This window comes from Mytilus trossulus, chromosome 5, assembly GCF_036588685.1.
Source record: "Mytilus trossulus isolate FHL-02 chromosome 5, PNRI_Mtr1.1.1.hap1, whole genome shotgun sequence".
In the NCBI taxonomy this organism is placed as follows: Eukaryota; Metazoa; Mollusca; class Bivalvia; order Mytilida; family Mytilidae; genus Mytilus; species Mytilus trossulus.
Window position 1 is genome coordinate 63,153,034 of NC_086377.1, and position 25,526 is coordinate 63,178,559.

Consider the following 25,526-nt stretch of genomic DNA (forward strand, 5'->3'; position numbering starts at 1 on the left):
ATATCGTGACACCAAATCGCCTGCACTGCAGCCGTCCCGCTAGACCACACGACCACCTGGGCTCTCAAAAAAAGAGCTGACGGTGGCCATATGTTACCTTTCCACGTCAGTTTTAATCTAGCGGCGTACTACAGTACATGATATATAAGGCATGAAGATGTTATTGTTACAGATCAGCTAAATTATCTATAGTAAAGGATCCTACAAATTAATGTAAGATACAGTCACAGAAAATAATTATATTCATAAGTACGTCTGAGTCAGTGACAACCCTACAACAGATGTATCCATCGGATCGCCATCAATGATGGTGATACATGGCTGTGTACATAATGTATATACAACTCGTCTAAACATCAACCCAACAATGTTAGATCTGTAAATTTGCTTTCGCAAATTTTTGGTTCTTCCCTCGCCGGGATTCGAACCCATGCTACTGTGATATCGTGACACCAAATCGCCTGCACTGCAGCCGTCCCGGTATACATATATAAAATTTAAATCTTTCTTTACTCAAGACACTTCAATTCTGAAAGAAATATAGTAAAATTATACTGCAATTAAAAAGAAAAATAATATCTTATCATAGCAACAATACTATTTGCATTAAGCGATTTTTTTCTATTTTGGTCAAACATTCAAGAACGCTAGTCTTCACTGTTGTGTTATGTTGTTCGTCGTATTTCGTCCACTGGCTGTAAATGAAATTGAGGTAAATAAAAACATTATTATTTTGCAGACAAGTTTGAGAACATTGAAACGGTTGCTCTTCTGCTGTATTATTTTGAGTGTCTCGGACTTTTTTCTCATCAGTCGGAACTTGTTTTTTTTTAAAATTTGAATTGGCCAAGCAATGCGATCCTGGCAAAACATCACTTATCAGCTGATTGTAAAAAAAAAGTACAAACATTTGATAGTTATGGCCAAGAAACTAATCAATACAAAGTATTATAATTATTTAATATATGGTTTGATTAATTATGTTGTAGAATGACATATGTCACAGAAGTGAGATTTTCAAAAGGTTTTATGAATTTATTGTTTCCAAGTGGATACTCCATATCTGTTTTACCGCTCCTGTTTTAAATATAGTTTTGGGTTTTTACATTGAATTTAAACAATGAACCGTATAAAAGGTAGGATATTAAAGAAACGCCAACCATAACAAGAAAAATATCTGAAATTCATTTAAAATCAGTATCTGATAAAATGATGAACATATAAAACATGAAAAATGTACATATTTATAACTTGACACACTTTTTAATATACCATTATATATGGTATATGCCTACGTTTTACTCGTATAACTCTTAACGTGGCAATTCCTATCCCCCAAAAAAGGATCCACATCTAACCTCTGAATCTGTAGCTATTCTACATATATTTGACAACTTTATATCCAAATAATTTAAAGAACTAAAAATAAAATGTTTCGTATAATTTTCTCAGCAGTGACTACACTCAGTTACTCTTAACACAAGATATTATTTATAGCCAGATTTTTATTTTCATTTATTTTTATTTTTATTTTCAAATAGAAAAAAATTAGTGGACAAAAAATCTCTTTTTAAATGATAAGTAATGAATATTTTAAAGATATTCAAGTCACTGGATCATTTTACTATATGCACCTTTAACTGTTCCTGATTTAAAAAGTCAAATATAAATTTCATTTCCTTTGAAGTATATATACAAGCCGATATATAGAATAGAAATATTAGTCTTATTTGTTTCTTTATAACGATATAGACTATTTAAATATGTAGAAAATATTTATGAGACAAATATGCTGCAATGTTCCACTAGAAAGAAAATAGGTTGACAAATAAAAATGAGGTAACAAAAGAAGGGGAGTCGTATGACAATCGAAATACATTACTTAATGGTGTATTGTAAATGTGGAATAGGGTCCAATCTGTTTATAAAGTATATATTCATGTGTCTATATCTTCTTTTGCTTGCGCCTGTAATATCAACCTTTCAGAAATTTCAAATTATCAAATCCTGCGACGAAGTAGTAACGCTATATATATTTGTTTTTATGGTAGTCGGGAAGTCCTTGAAAAAATTAATACAATATTTAGAGGCGAAGTATTTTCATTATTCCCTATTAGCAGTTTTGACTCTTGTGTGTCATTATAAAGGTTTGAATGATACCTATGAAACGCTAAAAAATGTCTTGTTATGCCCATCTCCATTCTATGATGTGCATTTACTTTTATATGATGTGCACTTGTCATTATATGATGAACAAACACCTTTATATGATGCTCAAATGTCCTTATATGATGTGCAACTATTCTTATATAATGTGCAAACATCATTATATGATGTGCATATATACTTATATGACGTGCAAATGTAATTATATGATGTGCAAATATTCTCATATGATGTGCAAATATCCTTATACGATGTGCAAGAAACCTTATATGATGTGCAAGAAACCTTATATGATGTGCAAGAAACCTTATATAATGTGCAAATATACTTGTATGATGTGCATTTTCCCTTATATTATGTACAAACCTCTTCATATGATGTGTTTGTGTAATTATAGCATGCGCTTGTAATCTTATATGATGTGGTTCGGTTTACATCATTGTATGATGTCGAAACGTCATCCTAATTATGGTGTTCTTTCATCGTTGTTATAGTAAATGAACATGAATACAATTAGAGTGATTATTTTTCTACGTCATAACTGAATCCGATCACCTTCTACGGAGATACTATAAGCAAATATGTAGCTATCCATAGCTAACGTGCATTTTAAAGAAAAGGTAAGACAGTGAAATTTAATGAAAATTAACTCTTCAAACGTTTCGAAGGAAGATAAAGATCAATTATGACAGGAGCTTGTTGAAGAATTTCCGGGTGCGGCGAAAATACGATAAAACAAATTTTTGTACCCTTTGTAGCTTGCTGTTCAGTTTAGTGAAAGGCTCCGCGTTGAAGACCGTACGTTGACCTATAATTGTTTACGTTTAACACGTTGTGACTGGGATGTAGAGTTGTCTCATTGGCATGCATACCACATCTTCTTATTTCTATTCATTGCAAATAACATCAATGAAATCAAATTCAGTTTGAAAAACATTTCATAACGAAAGCTACAAAATTATCGGCTCTTGCATAATTATACCGGCAGGGAGGATTGGTAGTTTGATCGATTGATTTTTTTGTTGATTGATTGATGTTGAATACCACTTTTAACATTATCATGCTATTTCGTGGCGGTACGTGTGTTTATATCGTTAGAAGAAGCCGAAGTGCCCGTAGTGAATCACCGATTCTTGGTAGGAAAAATAATAACGCTATTCAATAAAGATTGGAGTCGAACTAATCTCTCAGGTGCGGATTCGAACTCACAACATAACTTAGTTTTGACAGCCAAGTGATACAGTAGTTCGACTACTGAGACCATTCATCTACAGAGCCCTAAAATAAAAATGGATTTAAGGAGATATGATAAACTTCAACTCAGTGCATTACATTTGCGTGCACCTTTTTATAATGTGTTCATGCATTTATAATTATTTCACAATTTCAATTAGATGATTATGGATGGAAGCTTGACGTCAAGCGTCAAATTGATATGCATATTCGTATGAGAACATGCCAATGAGGTATGAATATTAACCCTGCTTTGTACTAGACCGACCCATTGAGACGGATTTTTACATGCTAGTTCACAGTAAGAGATGTGAACTTACCCGGACACATTATTCTGATTCCGAGCGGACCAGTCTTTGCTCTTACTCCTTAATTTCGCGTGCTTAGCAGGGAAGCACCAAACACAAATTTTAAAGTCTTTGGTTTTGAACCGGTTAGGGTTCGAACCCACGACCTCACGCACTCAAGGCGACCATGCTGCCATGAAAACACCACCACTAGACAGTAACTCGTAGTAATAAAAGGTTTCGTAGACAACTGCTCATATATACTATCAGACTCAAGTAATTAGGGCTATCGTACCGATCATTGATTGTTTTGGTAAGTGTAAATGTTTGATTCCAAAGTTCTTAAAAGAGATTTTATCTGTTTCAGGAAGGAAAGCAACACAATTTGTTAATCTAAAAAAATAAAATGATAATGAAATAAAAAAAAAACGACTCAAAATAAACCATGTTATTGAAAAAAAGTTTATTTTTCATAAAAGTCGAAAAATATGTTTGTCCTGAGCATAAGGAAATACACGTGCTCCTGCCAACACTTGACACGGGTCGGTGCCTAAACAATCTTATCGAGATACAATGTGTAGATTATTTGTTTTAGCTTTGATTCATTATAGTATAACTAATCGCCGTTTTTGAATATAAAAAATAAGACATCGCGTGACCGAACGACGCATGTATTAAACCAGTGCGCAGCAAACTCAAATACGGCAATTAGTTCTTATTTTTATTACATTCATTTGGCAAATGGCTTTGTTTTATGGAATTAATGCAGAAAATGTAAGGATCTATATGTTTTTCCTACGCATTTACAATTTGTTTTGATCCGACGTTATCGACGTCTTGACAACGCCTATTGTTATATGACGTCAGGGAGTGAAATAACAACGTTTATTTCACATGTGAAATTATCGGTTTTTATTTAGCTGGGAAATCAACGTAGTTCATTGCAGCCAATGTAATAATTTCATTTTATTATCTGATCTGGTAAATATTTCATCAGCCAATGCAATTTCAGTTGTGTTTTAAAATATTTTAGTGAAGATTTACAGAGGTGGCTTGTAATATTTGCGTTTATCTGGAAAACTATAATAGATTTAAAAAAAAATCATATTGCATATTCTTAAGCACAAGTCTCATTTGCGCCATTTGAGCTCTTATGAGTTTTGTTGTATTATTGTATATTATCTTGATAAATAATCTATAGAGATACATTTTCTTTGCATAATGGTAAAAACAAGAAGTGATCTAAAAATAAATAAATTATAATTACTGTCATTTTCTTTAATTGGGGGTGGGGACGTGGCAGGAAACATGTGAATTTCTTTGAACACCTTAAAATAGGACAAAAACAACCAAGACCCCCTTTCAAAGAAATAAACATTTCACCCCTCCCCCTTTAAAAAAAACAACCGACAAAATAAACAAGAAAACGATACAAAAAACAACAATTATACACACAATTCTCAATACTTTTGTTAGTAATAACAAAACAAAAAAAAACGCATGAAATTGCTATTGCATTGTAAGTAAGTTTAAAATATTGCGTCAATAGTTGATCTAGAACTTCAAGTGTGGAAGTTGTTTAATATGGATATGCCAGTTATGTCCCATTGCTATTTACCACACCTTCATTCAGTATTAGCTTCAGATGAAAAACCTCTAATGGAAGAATTTGTTTAAAATAAATATTTAGGTTTTAACAGTTGAAGCTAGCGGAGTGGGGCGTAAAAGTTTATGTCTTTCGAATCAAAATATCACTATTTACTGTAGGGGGAGTGTACGACGAGGGTCGAACCCAGAGCAATAAGGGCAAGAATGGACACATCATTCAAGCTTCGTACAGCTTTAATTCAATATCTGCCACATCGATATGTTTGTGACACTTTATGAATGTGTTCTAAAATTTAAAAAAGTTCAAATTGGACATTTATACGGAAGCGTATTAGCGACACACATTTTTCCTATTTTTCTTCCTATGTTTGCGTTATAACGCAAATATCTTGTCATTTATTTCGGATGTGATTTACTAGTAGATAAAAAAAGAAACATACATGCAAGACCAAATCATTATAATAAATATGCATAGGAATAATGGAATACTTGAAGTGGAATTATACATAAATTAAGACTGATTTGTGCATTAGAAAAGTATATAATTTAACAAGAAAATAGATATAGTTTAGTATGTAGTCATATTTAAATTGAAAGATAAAAAATAATGTCAAACAATTGTGAAACCTCCAAGTCAAATAGACAAAATGATCTTTCTACTTTATTTTTTTAAATCTCAGAATATGAATAAGATTCTTTGATAGAAAGTCATTGAATTTCATTTCAATATAATGAAGTATTTTTAAGATGCTTGGGTAGCAATTTGAATAGAGAGAACATAATTTTATTAATAAAACATCTTCATTCTATACATTTATTGCCGCAGGGTAGCTTGTTTGAATCCACCCTTCTTTACACAGTTCACAAACCAAACGAGAGCTTACTTTGGAAGTATATTCATATTCGGTTATAGCTATATTAGCAGGGTTGATTTTTTTCTTAAGTAAAACCTCAATTTTCTCAATTTTCTTTGTAAAATATATACTAGTAGTAACATGGATATTGTTTTTGGGGACCTTTATAGTTTGTTGTTCAGTGTGAGCCGTGTTGAAGACCGTAATTCGGCCTATGATGGTTTACTTTTACGAATAGTGACTTAGATGGAGAGTTTTCTTATTGGCACTCATACCACATCTTCTTATAATATTCTGCTCATTATTAGTCATTGATATGATCTAATTATTCAAGTATTTTACTTTGCAAAGACTACAAAGGTGATAAATTTTAATATATACAGCCTCCTCCATTAATAACTACTGTTTCCTTTGAATCTTAAATAAGAAAAAAGATACAACAAATGTTTGCGTTTTAACGCAAAGGTTTGCGTTATATCGCAAAGGTTTGCGTCATAACGCAAAGATTTGTTTTATCTTATTTCTTATTTTTAAAAGATATGCGTTAAACGCAAAGGTTTGCGTTAAACGCAAACATAGGAAGAAAAATAAAAAACAACCACAACCACATCAAATCAAGATGTTTGCGCATAATAAAAGGGAAAACGCACATCATATCAGGATCTTTACACATCATATAAGTACATTGCACATCATATAAGGATATTTGCACATCATATAAGAATAATTGCACATCATATATTAAGTAAATTTGCAAATCATATAAGTATATTTGCACATCATATAATGATAAAAGCAAATCACATAGGGATAACAGATCCAAACATAAGGGAAAATACCCATACAGTCTGTCCTTGACCCATTTGGAGTTCAGGCAGTTATCTCGGAATTTACATTAACATCCATTGACTATTCTAATTCTAAAATTTAAGCATTCTTATACCATAGTACCTCTTTTTTGGTTTTAAAGAACATATTTTAACTCTGCTGAACGCTTGCAAGAATTTGTATCATGTCAAACTGTTATAGAACTTTGTCTCGTTTCAGAAGCAATCCTTCGTATGCAAGAAGATGGAACATACGTATCCAGAGTAAGTGTATACATAACAGATTTCGTAATATATGTATATCTTTTATTGGATTCAAGGCAACTTGTAGGGATAGGAACATTTGTTCTTTCGTTGTGTCTATCGTCTATCATGTCTATCTAAACAGCTCTTAAAAGACTGAACACATATATTTTGAAGTCAATTTTCAAGACTTATACACTGAGGCACATTCTGGATGTGCTTGTCCCAAGAAGTCAGGAACTTATAATTCAGTGGTTGTCGTGTGTTGCTGTGTTACATATTTGTTTTTCGTTCATTTTTTGTACATAAATTAAGCTGCTAGTGTTCTCGTTTAAATCATTTTACATTTGTCATTCTGAAGCCATTTATAACTGACTATGCAGGTATGGATTTTGCGCATTGTTGAACGCCGTACGGGTACATATAATTGTTAATTTCTGAGTCATTTGGTCTCTTGTGAAGATTTGTCTCATTGGCAATTAAACCACATTTTCTTTTCAATGGTTGTGACTACATTTCATTTACTTATAAATTGACGTTAAAAAAGACCTTACGTAGTGTCAACCCTGTACATGGAATCAGTTTAATCTATGAGGGAGATCGTATCGTTAAAAGTTTAAATAAATACTATTCTAAGTTTTACAAAATACACTTTTGAACAAACACTATATCGAAACACTGAGCTACTTGGTGGTTATTATTCTGATCAAATCCAAATATGTTTTACATATTCTAAAATTTTGAACAAAATATTTCGCAACAACATTGTTGAATTTCATGACTTTATATATAAATTGGAACTCGTTATACAATCGTTACATTTTTTAGGAGTGTACATGTATCTCATCGTGGTTAGATTATTTTACATGTTTTTGCCGTACAAAATTGTATATACTTCCCTCTATACCGTGAAGGAGGTGTACACGCTCGATAAATAAACAAAGCGTTAACTAGATTTTCTTATCATTTCGACGTAAAGAAAACAAACAAACTCACAAAGACAATATACACACAGTAACCATTTAACTTACCAAATTCTAGTTAAAAGTCAGACCTTTTTATCATTGCACACATTTGATAGCTGTATATATTACAATCAAAATAGAAAAATCGGAACATCTATTTCAAATATATTAGCAAAAAAGATTAAATACCCTTCAAATGAATTTGTTCAGTCGAATAAAGAAAATATTTGATTGATACTACATTGTACCCGAAAGGAAGTAAACAATAAAACAATTTATATAATATGTTGGTGGATGAAATTAGGATAAAACGGGTTTTGAAAAAAGAAGATTTGCCAGTGGATAACAATGTGTATGCCTATGAAACCTGTTAAAGGAAGTTGTGATCTAAATCTTCCAACTGTAATTTTGGAAATATGTCAAAAGCATTACAGTGATTGGTCATAAGCAGACTAAAACTTGTTTATAGTACAGTTAGCAGCTGAAATCAATTTCAAAGCCATGTTAATGTTGAAGTATATTCGGCTTTAATCTCAATGGTAGGTTACTTTCGTAGGATTTAAACGGCTTGCCTAATTTCATACATCTGCTAAATCACTATTTGTTTATTTTTTTTAACCAAATTAATAGATTTAAGCGTAATTTATAAGTATAAGTCAAGATGTTTAACAAACGCAAGCGAGCATCACTCAGATAGTTTTAGAAAGGTCTGGCAAATGATTTCAGAATTTTTTTTTCAAATGTTCCGCTGATAATTTTTTGTTTGTTGTAACACATTTTGGCTAAGTTATCAAAAAGTCTAAAGTTTTCATGATTATGATATAACATCCAAATCAAACATTCGTATTGCCCTATAACATACATGTCTAAATATGAAATTCAAACTTGCAAGAGAAAATGTTATCCATTGTCACAAAAAATATTATCGTGAAAATTGCAGTGTGGTTTTAATAAAACCTAGTAAAAATGACTGGACCATTGACATACAAAACATTACGCTAAAATTGAGATTTGAAATAGGGAATGTGTCAAAGAGACAGAAAACAGACCGAGGCCATCAATTGGTCTTCGACACAGCTAAAAATACCGCAACCAGAGGCAGATTTCAGTTGACCCATAGGAAAAGATGAGTATTAGTTCCCGCTTAACACATAAATGAATCAAAATTAAAAAAAAAACCAAGACTTACAAAGGCAAGAGGATTCTGACGTGAATCAAACTGCGGCGGGTTAAAATGGTTTTTCTGAGATCTAAACCCTCCCCTTTACTTCTAATCTATGTAATCATCTATCTATGTAATCAAGCACACATCAATACGCACAGTAAAACTAAGTTTAAAAGGAGTCCGAGTAAGATATCAGAATAAGTAACAGCAGAAATTATGACAATGAAATATTGATAAAAAATGACCTGCCAGCAGTTACTACCATGTTTTCATATGACAGCAACTAAAACTAGTTCTCAAAAGTTTCTGAATGTTACAATACGTTTTTTTTATAAAGTCCATGTAACTTTTTTCCTCAAATTTTTAACTAACAATTTAAGACCCTGGTTTTAAAATTTTTAGCTTTGTGTTGTCCAGGTATAGGTTAATCTGGAAAAGCGCTTCGTACGCAGCCAAATTCTTATGTGTTATCTGCATTTCGAATATTTCAATTCTTTACCTTCTTGATTCAACAAAAATCATACACCAATCAAGGTCTAAACTAAAACGTGCAAGACTTGGTGCCTAAGTTGATAGTGTGCTATTTCAAGCATCTTTGCTCTTAGTTTGGTTAAGATCCTTCATTTTTGGTTTAGCTACCTATTACAATATTATAATATTTTACAGAGTTTTAAGTACGTGGGAACTTATTACGATGGAGATGGACACTTTACGATTGGAGTTAAAATGGAAAAAGAAAGAAAAACAACTGGTAATATACGTTAAGAGAAGAGTACAGAAACATATGTAAAAAAAAATGGAAGGACTAATATAGGTTCGGTGACTAACAGCATTTAGTGAGTCTTATCAATTTAAGTTGTGATTTCAACTGCTCTTGAAAGGTAATTAGATGCTGCTCCACAGGTTTCACTCGTCGTGTCGCTCATGTTAGTACAAACTTATTAACCAGTCTAAATCCATTGGTCACATTCGAGGAGGAATGGGATTGTAGTTTAACATATAGTGTTTCTTGTTTCTCGTTTTTAATCATGTTAATATAGATTAGACTGGTTTTTTTTTTCCATGTTTGAATGATTTTACACTAGTCTATTTGGGGCCCTTTATAGCTTGCCGTTTGATGTGAGCCAAGACTCCGTGTTGAGGACCGTATCTTTACTTATTAATGGTTTACTTTAACAAATGATGACTTGGATGTAAAGTTGTTTCATTGTACTCATACCACATATTCTTATATCTATTTAAAGCATTTTCGCTATTACATCTGAAACGGTCATCATATTGATGGAGAGTTGCCGCATTTTTAATTATAGTTTGTCAAAGGACATTTTAAGAAAATATTTTAATAAATCATGTCAGTACCGAAGTGCTAACAAATAAGCTGATGATACCCTCAGAGACTGATATTCTACCAGCAACAGTATGACACCCATGTTTTAAGAATATCCCTCTTCATAAGAGGATGAAGATGGAATTAGTTTTAATAATAAACATGCAGTTGACATAAATGGATTTATAAATCTGCTGATACTGGTATAAGAGGTGTGGAGTTTTACTTTCAAATAAAATAATAACTTGCACGTCTGTCAACGTTTTCAACGTCATGTGATGTAATGCGCCGTCCAGCAGTTTTGATAACTGTGGAGCCAGATATTCACCTGTCGACATCAATCTGCATTTAAAAAAATTGTTTTAAAATGACGTTAAAATGTTTTTAAACAAGTTGGAAAATCGCTAAAATTATTAAGTATCTTTACCGCTGTGCTGATCATAATGCAATGAATAGGTCTACACAACATTGAACATTGACATTTGAATAAATATCTCGATGTTTGAACTGTTAAATTGAGACAATTTCTTTATGTACAGCATATACACCTGCAAAACTTTATTTAAATAGGCATAGATTATAAAATTAAAATGAATTGTAAAAAAATGTTAAAGTTAAAAATAAACATAGTTTGACTAAATTGATAAACAAGTTGCTTTCTTTATAAACAATCTATGCATAAACCTAAGACCGCTGACTGCCGGGTTACCAAAAGATTGTTGATGAATTTGTGTTTGCTTTTGAATTGAAATAATTGACTGTGAATATAAGACGCCAGATGAAATTGTATATTTACCGCTTCTATTTGAATAGTTATTTTATAACGCGACTATTTTATTTATTACCTGGGAATGTACATATTTTCACCGATTCTACCCTTTGGCTATTCTTAATTAACTAACCGGATGATTTATGCAAATTGCACTTACCTATCGCACTATAAATTTATGCACTCAGTTTGCTTTATAATCTTGAATTCTGGATGCATTCACTTTGTCTATGATATCTTTATATTTTGTTTCCTACAAGCATGCATTTATATTCTCAACTCGTATTTGAAGCTGTCTTTACTCATGGTAGATGTTGTATGCGGTAAAACCTGTGGCATGCATCTGAAGAAACTTATTTTGGTCGCATAAAACAGCTCAAATTAAAGGTTTCCAAATCAATTCAATCATTCTATAGGGTTACTTGTTTTTGCCGGAGAAATTCTTAATTCAGAAGTTAACGAATACACACTTTCAAAATAACCCATTTATATGAAAAGGTGTGTAGACATCAAAAGATACCAGAATTAAACTGATGTACGCAAGACACGAGTTTAGTCTACAAATAAATCATCAGTGACGCTCAAATGAATAAAAATGAAAGGCAAAATATATTACAAAGTTAAGGAATCTATTCCTTGGGTAGACAATTGTTAGCTTTTCCAAAAGCTCAAAGTATTATACGAAATTGACTCAACAAAAAAAAAAGAGAAACAACTCGAGGTTAGTATAGCTCAAGTAATGATGACCGTGCTTAAAAGTCATATGTAAACTTCTTTCTGTCGTGTCCTGAATTTAGATAATAAAACGGTAACACGCTTTCACGAGTGTATTTAGGGGTAAATTTAGTAAAAAATCTCCGATTGACTTTAATGCTAATCTATGTGTGAAAATAAATTTATACCTGATTTACCTTTAGAAATTAAAATCTTTCATATATCATTCATGAAAGTACAAATGTAGCCCTATCTTTTGCAACAATAAAAACATAGAGTCATGCGGCATTCACATGGCCTTGTTTACAAACAATGTAGATTCGCACTAAATTCCTATACTGACCCTGTTGGGAGAAAAAAATAGTACGTTCAGCATATATTTTTTTTTCAACTCTAGTTTTGATCCATCAATCAAAAAATATTTATTACAAATATTATTTGCCAATCAGAAGAGCATATAACTTCAGTGTTATACAGAAAGCTCCCCTAAATGGGCGGTCCCTGATGACGTATATCGTATATTTTACCCTTTTAATAGTATTGCATGCAAGCTGTATTTGAGCGCACGAAATAGTAAATAGAAAGTATCTCACTGATACTTGGGGAAAGAATACGCATTTCGACATTTTATCCGGCATATTTAAGAATGCACACCGATAGTGTCCTTTTAAAATGTGATCTATAATGTTCTCCAAATTCTTTTGAATATATGAATATCAATAAACTCGAACGTCAAGCATTTACGGATCGACATTTTATTTATATTTATTTCTAATGAATCTATAATCTTTAAATTAAAATACTCCTCTATGTGAATATATTACTATACAAAATAGAAGCAAACAAGTCAGGAACATGACAGTTCTCGTCCATACGTTTTTAGGCGTTTTGTTATTTGATGTTGCCATGTGATTATGAACTTTCCGAATTGATTTTCCTCTAAGTTCAGTATTTTTGTGATTTTACTTTTTTCTAAATCCATACTTAAACAGTATAACATAATCAACATTTTGGAAGTAATTTGATTTTGTTGTGATTATTGTAAATTGAATTATTATTACGAATGTTGTGAGTTGCAAGGATTTAAAATCATGCTTATTAGTCTCTCATAACTTCATTTAGAGTGGCTCTTGTATGCTTTATGATGTTGTTTTATTAACTATTTCTATGTTTAATATAATGAAAGGAGAGACTTAAGGTTCAATTGCACCTTTTGACTAAATTGGCGGTATTTTCACTTCAAAATTTACAGTACAGACAAACCTGTGCATCTGAAAATGTTTCAAGGCATGGCATGCCATAGATAAATAGAATCCAAAAGCATTGTATGATTTAGAAAATGTATAACTTAATTGGATTTTGCCATGCACTTTTGTTCGTCCCTGCAAAAGATTTACAAACAGTTGAATTTCCCTTGATATGGTCCACCAAGGTACACATTTTAAATCACCAATTATTATGGTGTCTATTGTCCATGTCAATCAATACACCTCACTTCAATTTGTTGTGGGGAAGTTCTAAAATCTGTTTCCCAACTTTGTTTATTTTGACATCTTCTGGAAAAATGAAAAAAAAATTCACTGCAAAATCTTGATAATTTTTTATTTTTCTAAAGCATGAAACATATTTAAAATGTATTTATAACACTAATTTATTTTTTTTACAGATCAGGTTTGTCTGTAGAGTAACTTTTGAGGTGAAAATACGTCCATTTTAGTGAAAGTGTCCACATGAACCTTAATTAAATGTCTTGTCTTGTCTTTTCTTGCTATGTGAATTGAAAACACACAAGTATTTTTATTCACGACCGTTTGAAAATTAAATACTTAAATAATTTATCTCTCTTTCCGTTTAATGCATATATTAAAATACCAAAAAAATAAATAACAATCAACCAAAATACTAAAATGGTATGAAATAATTAACGTAGAAATATAATGATTATTGTTTATAAACAATGTTTTGTAGGATGCAAGAATTAGTCATGTTTTTTTAGATTGAATTATTATGTTTCTTTACATATGAATACCAAAAGCCGAGTATATTGTCAAATAAAATATTAAACTCTTTAAAGCAACCCTGAAAATATTCTGATTTCAATCATTGTTAGTTTCTTCAGAAAAATAAATACAGTATATATTTTGTATAAGTTTCATTAATTCCGATTGAATTAATTAAATTAAATACTTTTGATAATTAGAATATTATCTTTCTGTTTTCCGATCTTCAATTAATATCATAATCACAATGTTCTCTCAGCCCATAAGATTATGATGAAAATACACATCCTCAAGAAGTTAAATCTTCAAACATAATTAGTTAACATGTTATCGAGAAAATAGACAATACCACGTTATGATTGACCCAGATACACACAGTGTACCGTGGTTGTTTGAAAACAAAATTATTGCCATTTAGGGACCATATTTAAAAAAGGCGTAGATAACAACCTTCGGCCGAGAGATAACGAGAAGCCCTTAGACACATCCAAAACTCGCCAATAAATTGCGGAGGGGTCTATGCAAAAAGATATTTGTTTCATAACCCTGAGTATTTTAAAAGGATTTCGTACTTTAACATAAACAAATTTGCACCATGCACTTCCTGTTTTACTTGTATTTAAAATCCTCCTTATATAGGGGCACTTAGCAAATGGTTTTATTTTTAACAGATATGGAGTAAAAGAGTAACTGTTAATACATTCTGCAATGTATGCAATGTATCATTGCATCAATTTATCATCTCCTGATACATCTGTTATATTTTAAAAACTCATTCGTTGGAGCACTTTGGGGTCTCTTAATAGAATTAGGTTAGAATACAACTAATGCTCCACATAATGATTATTGAACTGGTTACCTGTTCGCGTTTTTGTTTTATGCAGCTTACTAAAGGTGCCCTTTTGTTGATTTTCAATACACTCTAGGTGCTCTTTTTATAAATTTTTGTGCGCTCAAGATGACCTTTTTCAATTAAATTACCATGCCCTTTTTGTGTAATAGGGAAAACTCAATAATGTAATGAATAGATGTACGCAACATTGAACATTGACAGTTGAAAACATATTTCGATTTTTGAACTGTTTAATTGAGACAACGTGTGTCCTAATAAGTTGTTTTCTGTTGATTTGTTTGATCCTCATAACCGATCGCTTGCTGTCTCATCGGATTGGGGTTGATCTCAATCTTCAGGTTTTGTTATTCATTACTTGATTAAGAGCATGCCACCGTTGCTATTATTTGAAACGGATCGTTAATACACTTAACCGCTGGAAAAATATCGCTCCAAGTGATCAGTGTATCTCGTGACAACAACCAGAATAGGAATGTGTCCGTGTTTACTCCAAACTTTTTTTATAACTACGTTAGGGATGATTATTGCCCGCTTTCACTACGCCGTATTTGGCACAACCTTTTTCAAGTTTTGATCTTCAGTGCTGTACAACTTTGTACTTTTTGTCAAGTTCAATCTTTTATATCTGGGCGTCACTTGTGAGTCTTGTGGGGACGAGGCGCGTTTTTTGCGTATTGAATTTTAAACCTTATGCTTTTTTGTTATCTATTAATCATGTGTTTCTTTGTCTTATATGTTCTCCTATTTATTTGTATTGTAGGCTTGTAATATTATGTTGTCATTTCAATGTTATATTCAACTTTGCCATTAAAGTGTGAGGTTTGGCTTGCCACAAAACCAGGTTCAACAAACCATTTTTATTCCCCTTTAAAAATGCCCTGTACCAAGTCAGGAAGATGGCCATTGTTATATTATTGTTCGTTTCTGTGTGTGTTGCATTTTAACGTTGTGTCGTTTGTTTTCTCTTATTTTTGAGATATTAAGGTAAGACGTGGCACGGTACTTGTCTATCCCTAATTCATGTATTTGATTTGCTGTTATATTTATTATTCTCGTGGTATTTTTTCTGATGCTTGGCCCGTTTCTGTGTGTGTTGCGTTTTGGTGTTGTGTTGTTGTTCTCCTCCTGTATTTAATACTCATTCTCTGTAACCACTTAAACTTTTTCGGCACGCATAGTCACCGATCTTTCTAAAAGTTGGCTGATATGTAGATCCTATTAGACTAGTCAGAAAAATAATGCCAACCGATATTTATATTGGTTGGTAACCATGGTAACAGCGGAGAAAGTACCGATTTTGGAGAAAAATACAATATTTGGTGTAGTGCTGTGAAACCATGCGGCTACATCTATTAAAAAGAAACACAAAAACAATTAATTTCATTCTTGTTTTAGTCAAAAATCAAAAAAAGTTATGGGTAATCTATCTAGAAACATGTGAAATTAATTTCTAAAAAATGGTCATCGTGCAGTATTCCTCACAATACGAATTATCTCCCTTTGGTGGTTTACACTAATTACTGGACCAAAATAAAAATGCTAATAACTGTTTTATTTCTCAAAGGTTTCATGTCAAATTTGAATTGTAATAAATTTAGACCATTTAAAACATAAATATAAGAAAAAAATATTTGAAAACTTTTTTAAATATTCATAAAACTTGACCTGACCAACACTGACAATGTTAGGACTAAATGAAAATTCTAAGAACTTTTTTCTTTCTTAAAAGATTTATGTTAAACTTGAAATTATAATGAAATTTTATTATTTAATATATAAATATTGGAAAAATTATAAAACAATTCCCAAAAAGTGACTTTCTAACGGTTGACAATGACCTAACCAATGAAGCTTTCTGTGTTAATTCACGGTATATTATTAAAAAAAAAAAAAAACAGGAAAAATATATGTTTTTGGGTAAAACACTTGACCTTACCAACGTTGACTGTGTCCTGTTTGTTGTACTTCCTAATACGGTATGGTATGTATATCTTATAGAATTTGCTTACAATTTATCAAAAAAAACGTAAGATTAAATGGTAAAGTCTTTATCAAATAATAATAAAAACAGTTTATGGTTCTGTGACGAGCATGGGTTATCTAAACTTTTTATAATATTGAGTATTATATTGTATTTTACTGTGTTGTAAATTATGTCGTATATTACCGGTTATAATTTGACACATTTGATCATAGATTGATCGAAGAAGGCCATAAATACATATAAGTTGATCAATCCAATATAATTATTTCCACGTCCTACTGAAGGCATGCCCGAGCCTTGTGCAGGATATCTTGTTAGTTTAATATTTTCATAACACACAAATAAACATTTTGTGGACTACTTGAGGTATGCCTGACCCCCTGTATGCACAATGGCAATATCTTGGTAGTTTTGAACGTTTTCATCAAGTATAAGTAAACATATTCGCGGATTTAACTTGAATTATGCCAGAGAGGCAGAGCCTTGTGTTAGTTTAAATGTTCCCGAAAGTCGTTAACTATTATGTTTAAATATCATTTGATATTTTCTTTTTATTTATAAATCAATGGTTCAATCTAAGTGTTTCTATAAATGTAATGCAATTTGATAGCCTATTACATAAAATTAGGTATAAAGTAATTTTTCCTGATCGTGATAACTGTCAAAATGTAGGACAGAAAGTCACAGACAAATAGTGACATGTATAAACATTGAGTCCTGTTTCATAGAAAAAGCTTATTTTTGTTTGTTAAAAGGAAGACAGTATACTTATTTTGAGAAACATCTTTCAGTAATGGGCTTTCAGTGGAAATCAAATTATATGTACATGTTTATAATTATTTAAACGTTACCCTGTGTAAAGTTATATTGTCAATATTTTTTATTTGCTGCTAAAAATCCATAAAGATAATCGTGATTTTCTCAAATTTCAATAATCCAATACCTATTACTAATGTTAAACTTAAGAGAGTGCTACCTAAGTCAGATCCAGGGGGCCCTGAGGGCCTACCCTCTCTTTTCTTTGGAAACATTTGGTTGATTACATATGGAATCACTGAAGCATGTATGTAGCGGGCCCTCTCTTGAGGCAGTCAGTGGCACCCCTTATTTGAAATTTGTCTGGATGTTATACCCCCTGCGGCTCGTCATAAGACCCGAGGCCACCCGTTGATAGAGTTTCCTTTGGTCCATGTAGGGAAAAGAAACTTTTTGGAAAATCTCGAAAATTCCTCCCCTCCAGAACGGCTAACAAGAAATATGCCAGATGGATAGCAGGGACCATCGGGTCAACGGCCGACTTTACTCACCCTGGATGGTTACGCTATTAGTTTGCTAAAGAACCATTGCGTTGATTTTTTTTATGGGCTCCCTAGTTGACCAGTTGAAACTTCTGTCCTTGTCTAATTGATCCCCATTTTCATAGCAGTGATATTTCAAATATTCCGCCTTTATTCCAGCCTAGTACCCCTATTGCAGGATCTTTCTGACTTTTTTTTATTTCAACTTCACTACAGCATTTGAATAATTATAGTTTAAGGAACTAACTTGTAAAAACCATTGTCCTTTGACACTGCATTTAATTAAAAAACTTACAGAAGAGAGATTGTGTATGAGAGATTTACTCTATTTTAAAGTGTTTTCCAAGTTTATGCATATAATTTATTGTTTCTATTGCAACACTATCACTAATCATGCATGGAATATTATTGATAATTCCCATATACAAGAAGACCTGGATAATGTAAACAAAAAAGTATATATATTCATTGATATATATGTATCGAGGATCATTAAAACGAATTTGCAAAAATCAGCACTCATCAATAATTTTGAAAATGGACTGCATGTTCCCTGGCAACGAATTCAATGGCAAATATTGCACAATTGAATATATATAATTTTTTGAATGATTGTATTAATTTTTTTTTAAGAGAGAATAATTGTTTTTCTTGTACACTTTTCATGATGATGAAAACATACTGAAATTTGTTCACAATCAGCACTTTTAACCAGATTAGAGAAAATGTGTTTGTTTCCTCCAAGTGGTTACACCTTTATGGATTTAATATTCTTGCATACTCATTTATATGTACACATGTGTGTATACAGTAAAACTAAATAAGAGTTTAAGAACTTTTAGTTTTCCTACTTTTGTGCAAATTTAAGAAACTGAAACTTTTTTCAAAATTGTTAGAAACTTGTGTATCATTATCAAATTGTTGCAATAGCAACACAGTTAAAAATATAATACCATTATTTATGAATATGTTTAAAATTTAGATGATTACAATAATTTCTACAAATTTGATATTTATTTATTTATTTTGACTTGCAAAATAAGGTTTTAAAACATTTTTTTTCAAAATTTTTCAAATTTTTTTTTTCTGAAAAAATGAAAACTAGGCATTTTGTATCCATGGTAACAAAAAAATGAGATATTCTTCCCAATGACTTTTTCACATCATTGATCAGATAAGACTTTGGTTTTAATGAATTGATGGTTGACTCTAACTCAGGTGTCCGCAAATTTTTTTTGTGAGCATTTAAAAATGACCTCAAAAGGGTATTTTTTACCTAATGCAAACCACATAAAAAGGGGGGTGTATGTGATTATGATTGAAAATGAATATGAAAATATCAGTTAATTGATTACATTAATAAAATGCATATATCTAATAAAATCATAAAAAAAATTCTTTCTCTTAATCATTTATTATGAAAAATTATGTTGAAAATAGCCTTTTTGCGCTTAAATTCATAGATATTGAGAAGAGGTAAAACCGGTCATCGGTTGCTATGGCAACCAATGTGCTTAGCAACCAAAATTTTGCCGTTTTTTGTTTGTTTCATCAAAACTAGTAAATGTGTGAAGTTTGAAGAAAATCCATGACCATGCGTGCCACACTCCCTATGTAAGAGTTGAAATGGTTACAGAGAACCAGTATTAATGCATTTCTCTGGGATTTAGTTTGTTACCCAAATTTTGTTTTTTGTCCATGGATTTATGAGTTTTGAACAGCGGTATACTACTGTTTTCGTATGGTCTTGATTTTGGCAAATTTTAGGGACTTTCTCCTTTTTAAAAATGCAGCTTGTTGTTTCGGTATTTTTGTTAAACAAACATCTTACCAGAAACAACAGCTGGTGAAGACTACCGAGACATGTACTCTTTAGTATACTAGATACAATGAATAAGCGTTGATTCTTGAAACAGAAACTATGAGGGCTATTACAAAAGTATCCACAATAACATACAAAATATGAAAAAAACAACTAGTGAAGAGGGACAACAAAGAGAATACCGGGATTGGAACCTAAACTAACAATTCTTTACCTTTAGCTCGACTCTTTAACGCATTGATCTTTACCATGTCAACTTCGAGGCTACAAACTTATATTTTACGATTGGATATTAAAAGAGGGACAAAAGATACCAAAGGGACATTGAAACTAATCAATTCAAAATTCAAAAACACTACATAAAAAAATAAAAAATAAACAACACAACCTCCACCAAAAACTAGGGATGATCTCAGGTGCTTCGGGAGGGTAAGTAGATCCTGCTCCAGATTTTGCACCCGTTGTGTTGCTTATGTGATAACAAATCCGGTAAATAGTGTAATCCGGGAGGTCACATTCATGAAAGGAAAGGAGATTGTAGTTACGACGTAAGAAACATATCCGATATTTTAGTTGGTTGACAGTTATTCCATACCGGTCAACCAACTCGTGATGGCGTCCATAAAATTAACGAAGGGATGATTTCAACTTCATCATTTAGAACTCTTGGTTTAATAGCTTCCTTGTGAGTAGCAACCCTCTATCAAGAAAATCATGATAGGAAATGCAAGCACGGGAATATTGCATTAATTGGGAGATATATACTCCTTATGCTGGTGCTGCTGGAATGTTGCTACTTAGAAATGGAAAGTTCACAATCGGAAAACTGAAATCATCTCTTTTTTCGTAAAGTTTTGTTTTCAACCGACCCTCATTGTCAATTTCTATATGTACGTCAAGATACGAGGCCGACTCAACTGTATCTGTAGTATACCTTGTCTCTAGTTCGATGGGATAGATGCGTTCCACATAGTCATTAAATTTTGAATTATTAAGTGAACGAACATCATCTATGTAGCGAAAAGAAGAGTAAAAGGATATTGCTAGCTTATTATCTTTCATCCTAAGAAGTTCTTGCATAAAGTCAGCCTCATAATAATAAAGAAACAAGTCGGCAAGTAGAGGGGCACAGTTGGTTCCCATTGTAATGCCAATAGTTTTTGTTTTTTTTGCCTTTTAGTTTGGAATATGGAATACTTATGAAAAAGTAGAAAAGTCAAATGTTTTAAAACGAATCCTCTCTGCCATGAATTGGTTGCATCTTAAATGTTTATTTATATATATATATATATATAAATATCATATTTTACACATCGGCACAACGGTCACACAGAGTTCCTCCATTTATATATACAACTCTCTTTCATGTTGTAATATTACAACATGAAAGAGAGTTATTGTATGTATACATAAATGGAGAAACTTTGTGTGACCGTTGTGCCGATGTGTAACATATGTCATTTATATATATGAAAATAAACATTTAAGATGCAACCAATTCATGGCAGAGAGGATTCGTCGAAGTGCTGATGTCAGTCACACATAACACATTTCAAAAAGGAGGTTGATTCCCAGTGAAGGCATACATAAATTACAAAAATCAAAAGTAAATTTTAGATTAATTCAATTAGTGAACAGAAGTGAGTGAACTCATCATTTCAGACGCAACACGAAACATAAATGAAGCAACTGAATACCATTTGTTGAGACCATTTGAATGACAGAATTAGAAAGCGTAAATTCTAGAAAACGAATCTACTGTAACTGAATAGGCTGACGTCATGACAATGGTTTAACTCGTATAGTATATGAAAAAGTTTTCGATGTGATCGATGTCTTAATTTCGTTTCACTTCTGATAATTTCGTTGTCACCCTAGCCACATGAAATATACGTACAGAGTTTCCCAGGGGGACAATGATTCTTTGCAACCTCAATCGTCACTTGCATTTTTTCGTCAGGTTATTTTAATTTGGAAAAACAAAATATCTTTCATATTGAAGCATAGCTGACTCAGGTACATTTTCTCCAAATGTTACCGTTACTGAAAACAATACAAAAAATATACTTCCTAGTTAGAAATTTTGTATTACAGTGATTGTATTCCTGGATTTCTCTTGATTGGTATGAGGAAACGGAAGCTATTTTGTCAATGATAGTTAAAAGTAAATTGAAAGAAAGCAGCTAGATTTTAACAAATACCAGAATCCATTGAGCTATTTATAAAATCCGAAATCATTCCCGTTTCTAAGAGACTCCGATTCCACACGTCATTAGTAACGTATAGTCAAAATGAATTAACACCCAAATATTTATCAAAAATAATTCAAATTCAAAACTTACTCGACTTTTAACGTCAGTTTCTTTGATTGTCCCTAAATAATATACATTATTTTACAAATCTGGTTTTAATTGAAGAGGTTACAAAAATAACATTTACTATTTAGAATTAAAGATCTCCAACTGTTTTGAATTCAGATTCATTGTGTATCGGTAGATTGTCATTCACCTATATTTAAATTGTATCTAGAGAGCCTCATTGAATATTTTTGTTTTATTAAAATGAATTCCTCTTTTTTATCTTAAGTGTAGTGAAAGCCGAATCAAATTCTTAGAGTTAGAAATAAGAACTTTACAGAAACAAATTGAACGAGTGTCGGATCGGGAAAGAAATGCACAGATATGCTTATCTAAAGAAGTATTTAGTGATGCCAGGTAAGTTGAAACGTTATGCACCCATCTACAACGTAACCTTTTTTTCTATTTTGTAGTTGACGAAAGTTTGTGCATGCAATACTAGTACAATTGTTCTCTAACATGAAAACAATTGAAGACAATAAATACATAGAAGGATAGTTTTTCAAACTTACACGCCGATAATAAAAAAAAACAAGGGAAAAAGGATTACTAGCAATACTCCCGAACCTTAAAGAATGATTTGAAAATTGAACTGATATCATCACTGGACCTTGAAATGCACAATTAGGTGATGCACATCCTCGGTATCCTTTTACAATAAAAAAAGGAATGATTCCAATTAAAAATTAATTTTCTTCGCCATATTCCGCTTGTCCTTATTGTTAAGATCAACAGTTCTCTTTACTATAGAGAGAGGCTGTAGACAGGGAGATCCTTTATCCCCCTATATTTTCCTGCTATGTGCAGAAATATTAGGCATTTTGGTAAGAAATAGTAAGGAGATAAAGGGTATTACTATAGATGATACAGAGTTTGTACTTTCTCAATATTCAGATGATACATCCTTGATATTAGATGGCTCACCAGAATCGCTCGATGCATCTCTTCGTGTTCTCAAATTGTATGCTGAAATCTCGGGACTTAAGATAATATAGAAAAAACAAGTGTCATTTGGATAGGAAGCAAAACACATAGACAGGATCAAAACAGTTGAGTGGGGATTGAAATGGGGCTCCAGTACATATAAACTACTTGGAATTACGTTTTCAGTCGACCTAGATAGAATGATTAATTTAAATTATAGGCCTGTTTTAGATAATAGAGACAACACTTTGAAAAAATTGCCAAAACAGTATCTCACCCCTTTGGAAAGATTACCATTTTAAAAACTTTGGTCATAGCTAAATTAAATCATCTGTTTCTATCTATCCAGATGAGAATATGTTACTTAATTTAACAAATAAAATGTATGCTTTTATCTGGGATAATAAACCAGATAAGTTCAAGCGAGATCTTTTATGTCAAGATTATTATAAGGGTGGTTTAAAAATGCTCAATTTAAAAGCATGACTACAGGGACTTAAACTTACATGGGTGAGACGTTTATATAATTCGAATTCAAAGTGGGTGAGATTAGTCTCTATTGTGGAGCAAATAAATTTTACTGAAATAAGTTATCTTGGACCTATTAACAGGTCATCAAATAATTTTTGCAAGAGATTTTTGATGCTTGAAAAACCCTTAATCAAATTAGAAAACCAAGATTTATTGATGAAATTCTATCGTATTCTTTATGGGAGGTAGAAAACTTTAAAATTGGTGGTTCAAGAGTCTATTATAAAACTGGGCAAATGCTAGTCTATTTGTTACAATAAAGAAAATTCATTTAACAAAAAAAATCACCAGTTCTTACTTCTAACATCCTCTTCCAGAAGAGCATTTGTATTAAGGGTGACTGGGGTATAGAACTTCTCCCGACCGGCAGTAAAACGCTTGGCGAAGTGGGGCGTCCGTTTGGCTGTGCGGAATGTATCACGTACGCAGTCACGTCCGGTCAGAAGGGGGCCGTTAAATCCGATGCCTCGTTTAAAGAGAGTGCCACGCTCTTTGCACGTTAAGAACTCTTGCAACAACTCTTTGAGGGGTCCGTAGGTGGCCAGGTTCAAGGCAAAATTTCTGTCCCTATCCAATATACTCAAATTTTCCAATGGCAGTCCAAATTTCCCCAACCATCATCCCAGATGGCCTCTATTGTATCAACCTACCTATTGTATCTATTGTGAACTTGTTCTCGTCCTGAATATGCATGAAACATTTGCCACTGGACGTTAAGCAACCAACAATCAATCAATCAATGTATTATCGTAAAGAAATATACGTAACTCTAGGGCTCGTGTTTTTCGCAAATCAGTTCCACAATTAAAAGAGGCTGATAACAATGACATAAATGAACAAATTAATATATTATATTACAGAGAAATAAAATCCTTTCGTAGAATGGTTTGCGTATCTGTTTGACAATGTCAGTTGTTATGTCACTGTACTTTCCGGTAAAAACTTTGCGGTGTCCTTTGTGATTTTTTTTATTTGCATTTTTTGTTGGTAGGCGAGTGACCTAAGTTGTCCACTGTTTCACAAGCCTGACAGGTTCGAAGGTGCATTCAACATGTTCGACTCCAATACTTATTGACCAGGATGGTCAGAATATTCATCGAACATCGGTGGTTTTTTCTGGATATCCTATCTTCCTCCTTCAACAAAAATGGACCGTTATGAAAAGCTTAAACAGGATGTTCTTATCCCGTGCATAAAAACAATGCCGTATTTGTCAAAACCTTTTCAACTTTTGATCTTCAGTGTTGTACAACTTTGTACCTTTTTCACGTTCGATCTTTTATATCTAGGCGTTATGTATTCAGGTTTAGTTTTCTGTAATTAGTTAATACTTTAGTTTCTTTGTGTATATCTCTTTCATATTCATTTGATAAAATTTACTGTTTGCAATAGCATGAATTGTTCTATATAATAAGAATGTTCTTATCCCGGGCATAAAAACAATGCCGTATTTTACGAAACCTTTTCAACTTTTGATCTTCAGTGCTGTACAACTTTGTACTTTTTTCACTTTCGATCTTTTATATCTGGGCGTCACTGGTGAGTCTTGTGTGGACAAGGCGCGTTTTTGGCGTATTGAATTTTAAACCTGATGCTTTT

The 25,526-nt window shown here is 32.1% G+C and overlaps 1 protein-coding gene across 1 annotated transcript in view; it reads left to right on the top strand.

Moving 5' to 3' along the window:
• The window catches only part of LOC134718174 (uncharacterized), a 53,869-nt gene that overhangs the window by 5,265 nt on the left and 23,078 nt on the right, over positions 1–25,526 (top strand). Inside the window, exons 2-4 of the mRNA XM_063580664.1 lie at positions 7,196–7,239; positions 10,015–10,099; positions 22,702–22,829. Of these exons, the coding sequence (XP_063436734.1) occupies positions 7,220–7,239; positions 10,015–10,099; positions 22,702–22,829 (233 nt within the window). The 5' untranslated portion in view covers positions 7,196–7,219. The remainder of the gene's footprint in view (positions 1–7,195; positions 7,240–10,014; positions 10,100–22,701; positions 22,830–25,526) is intronic.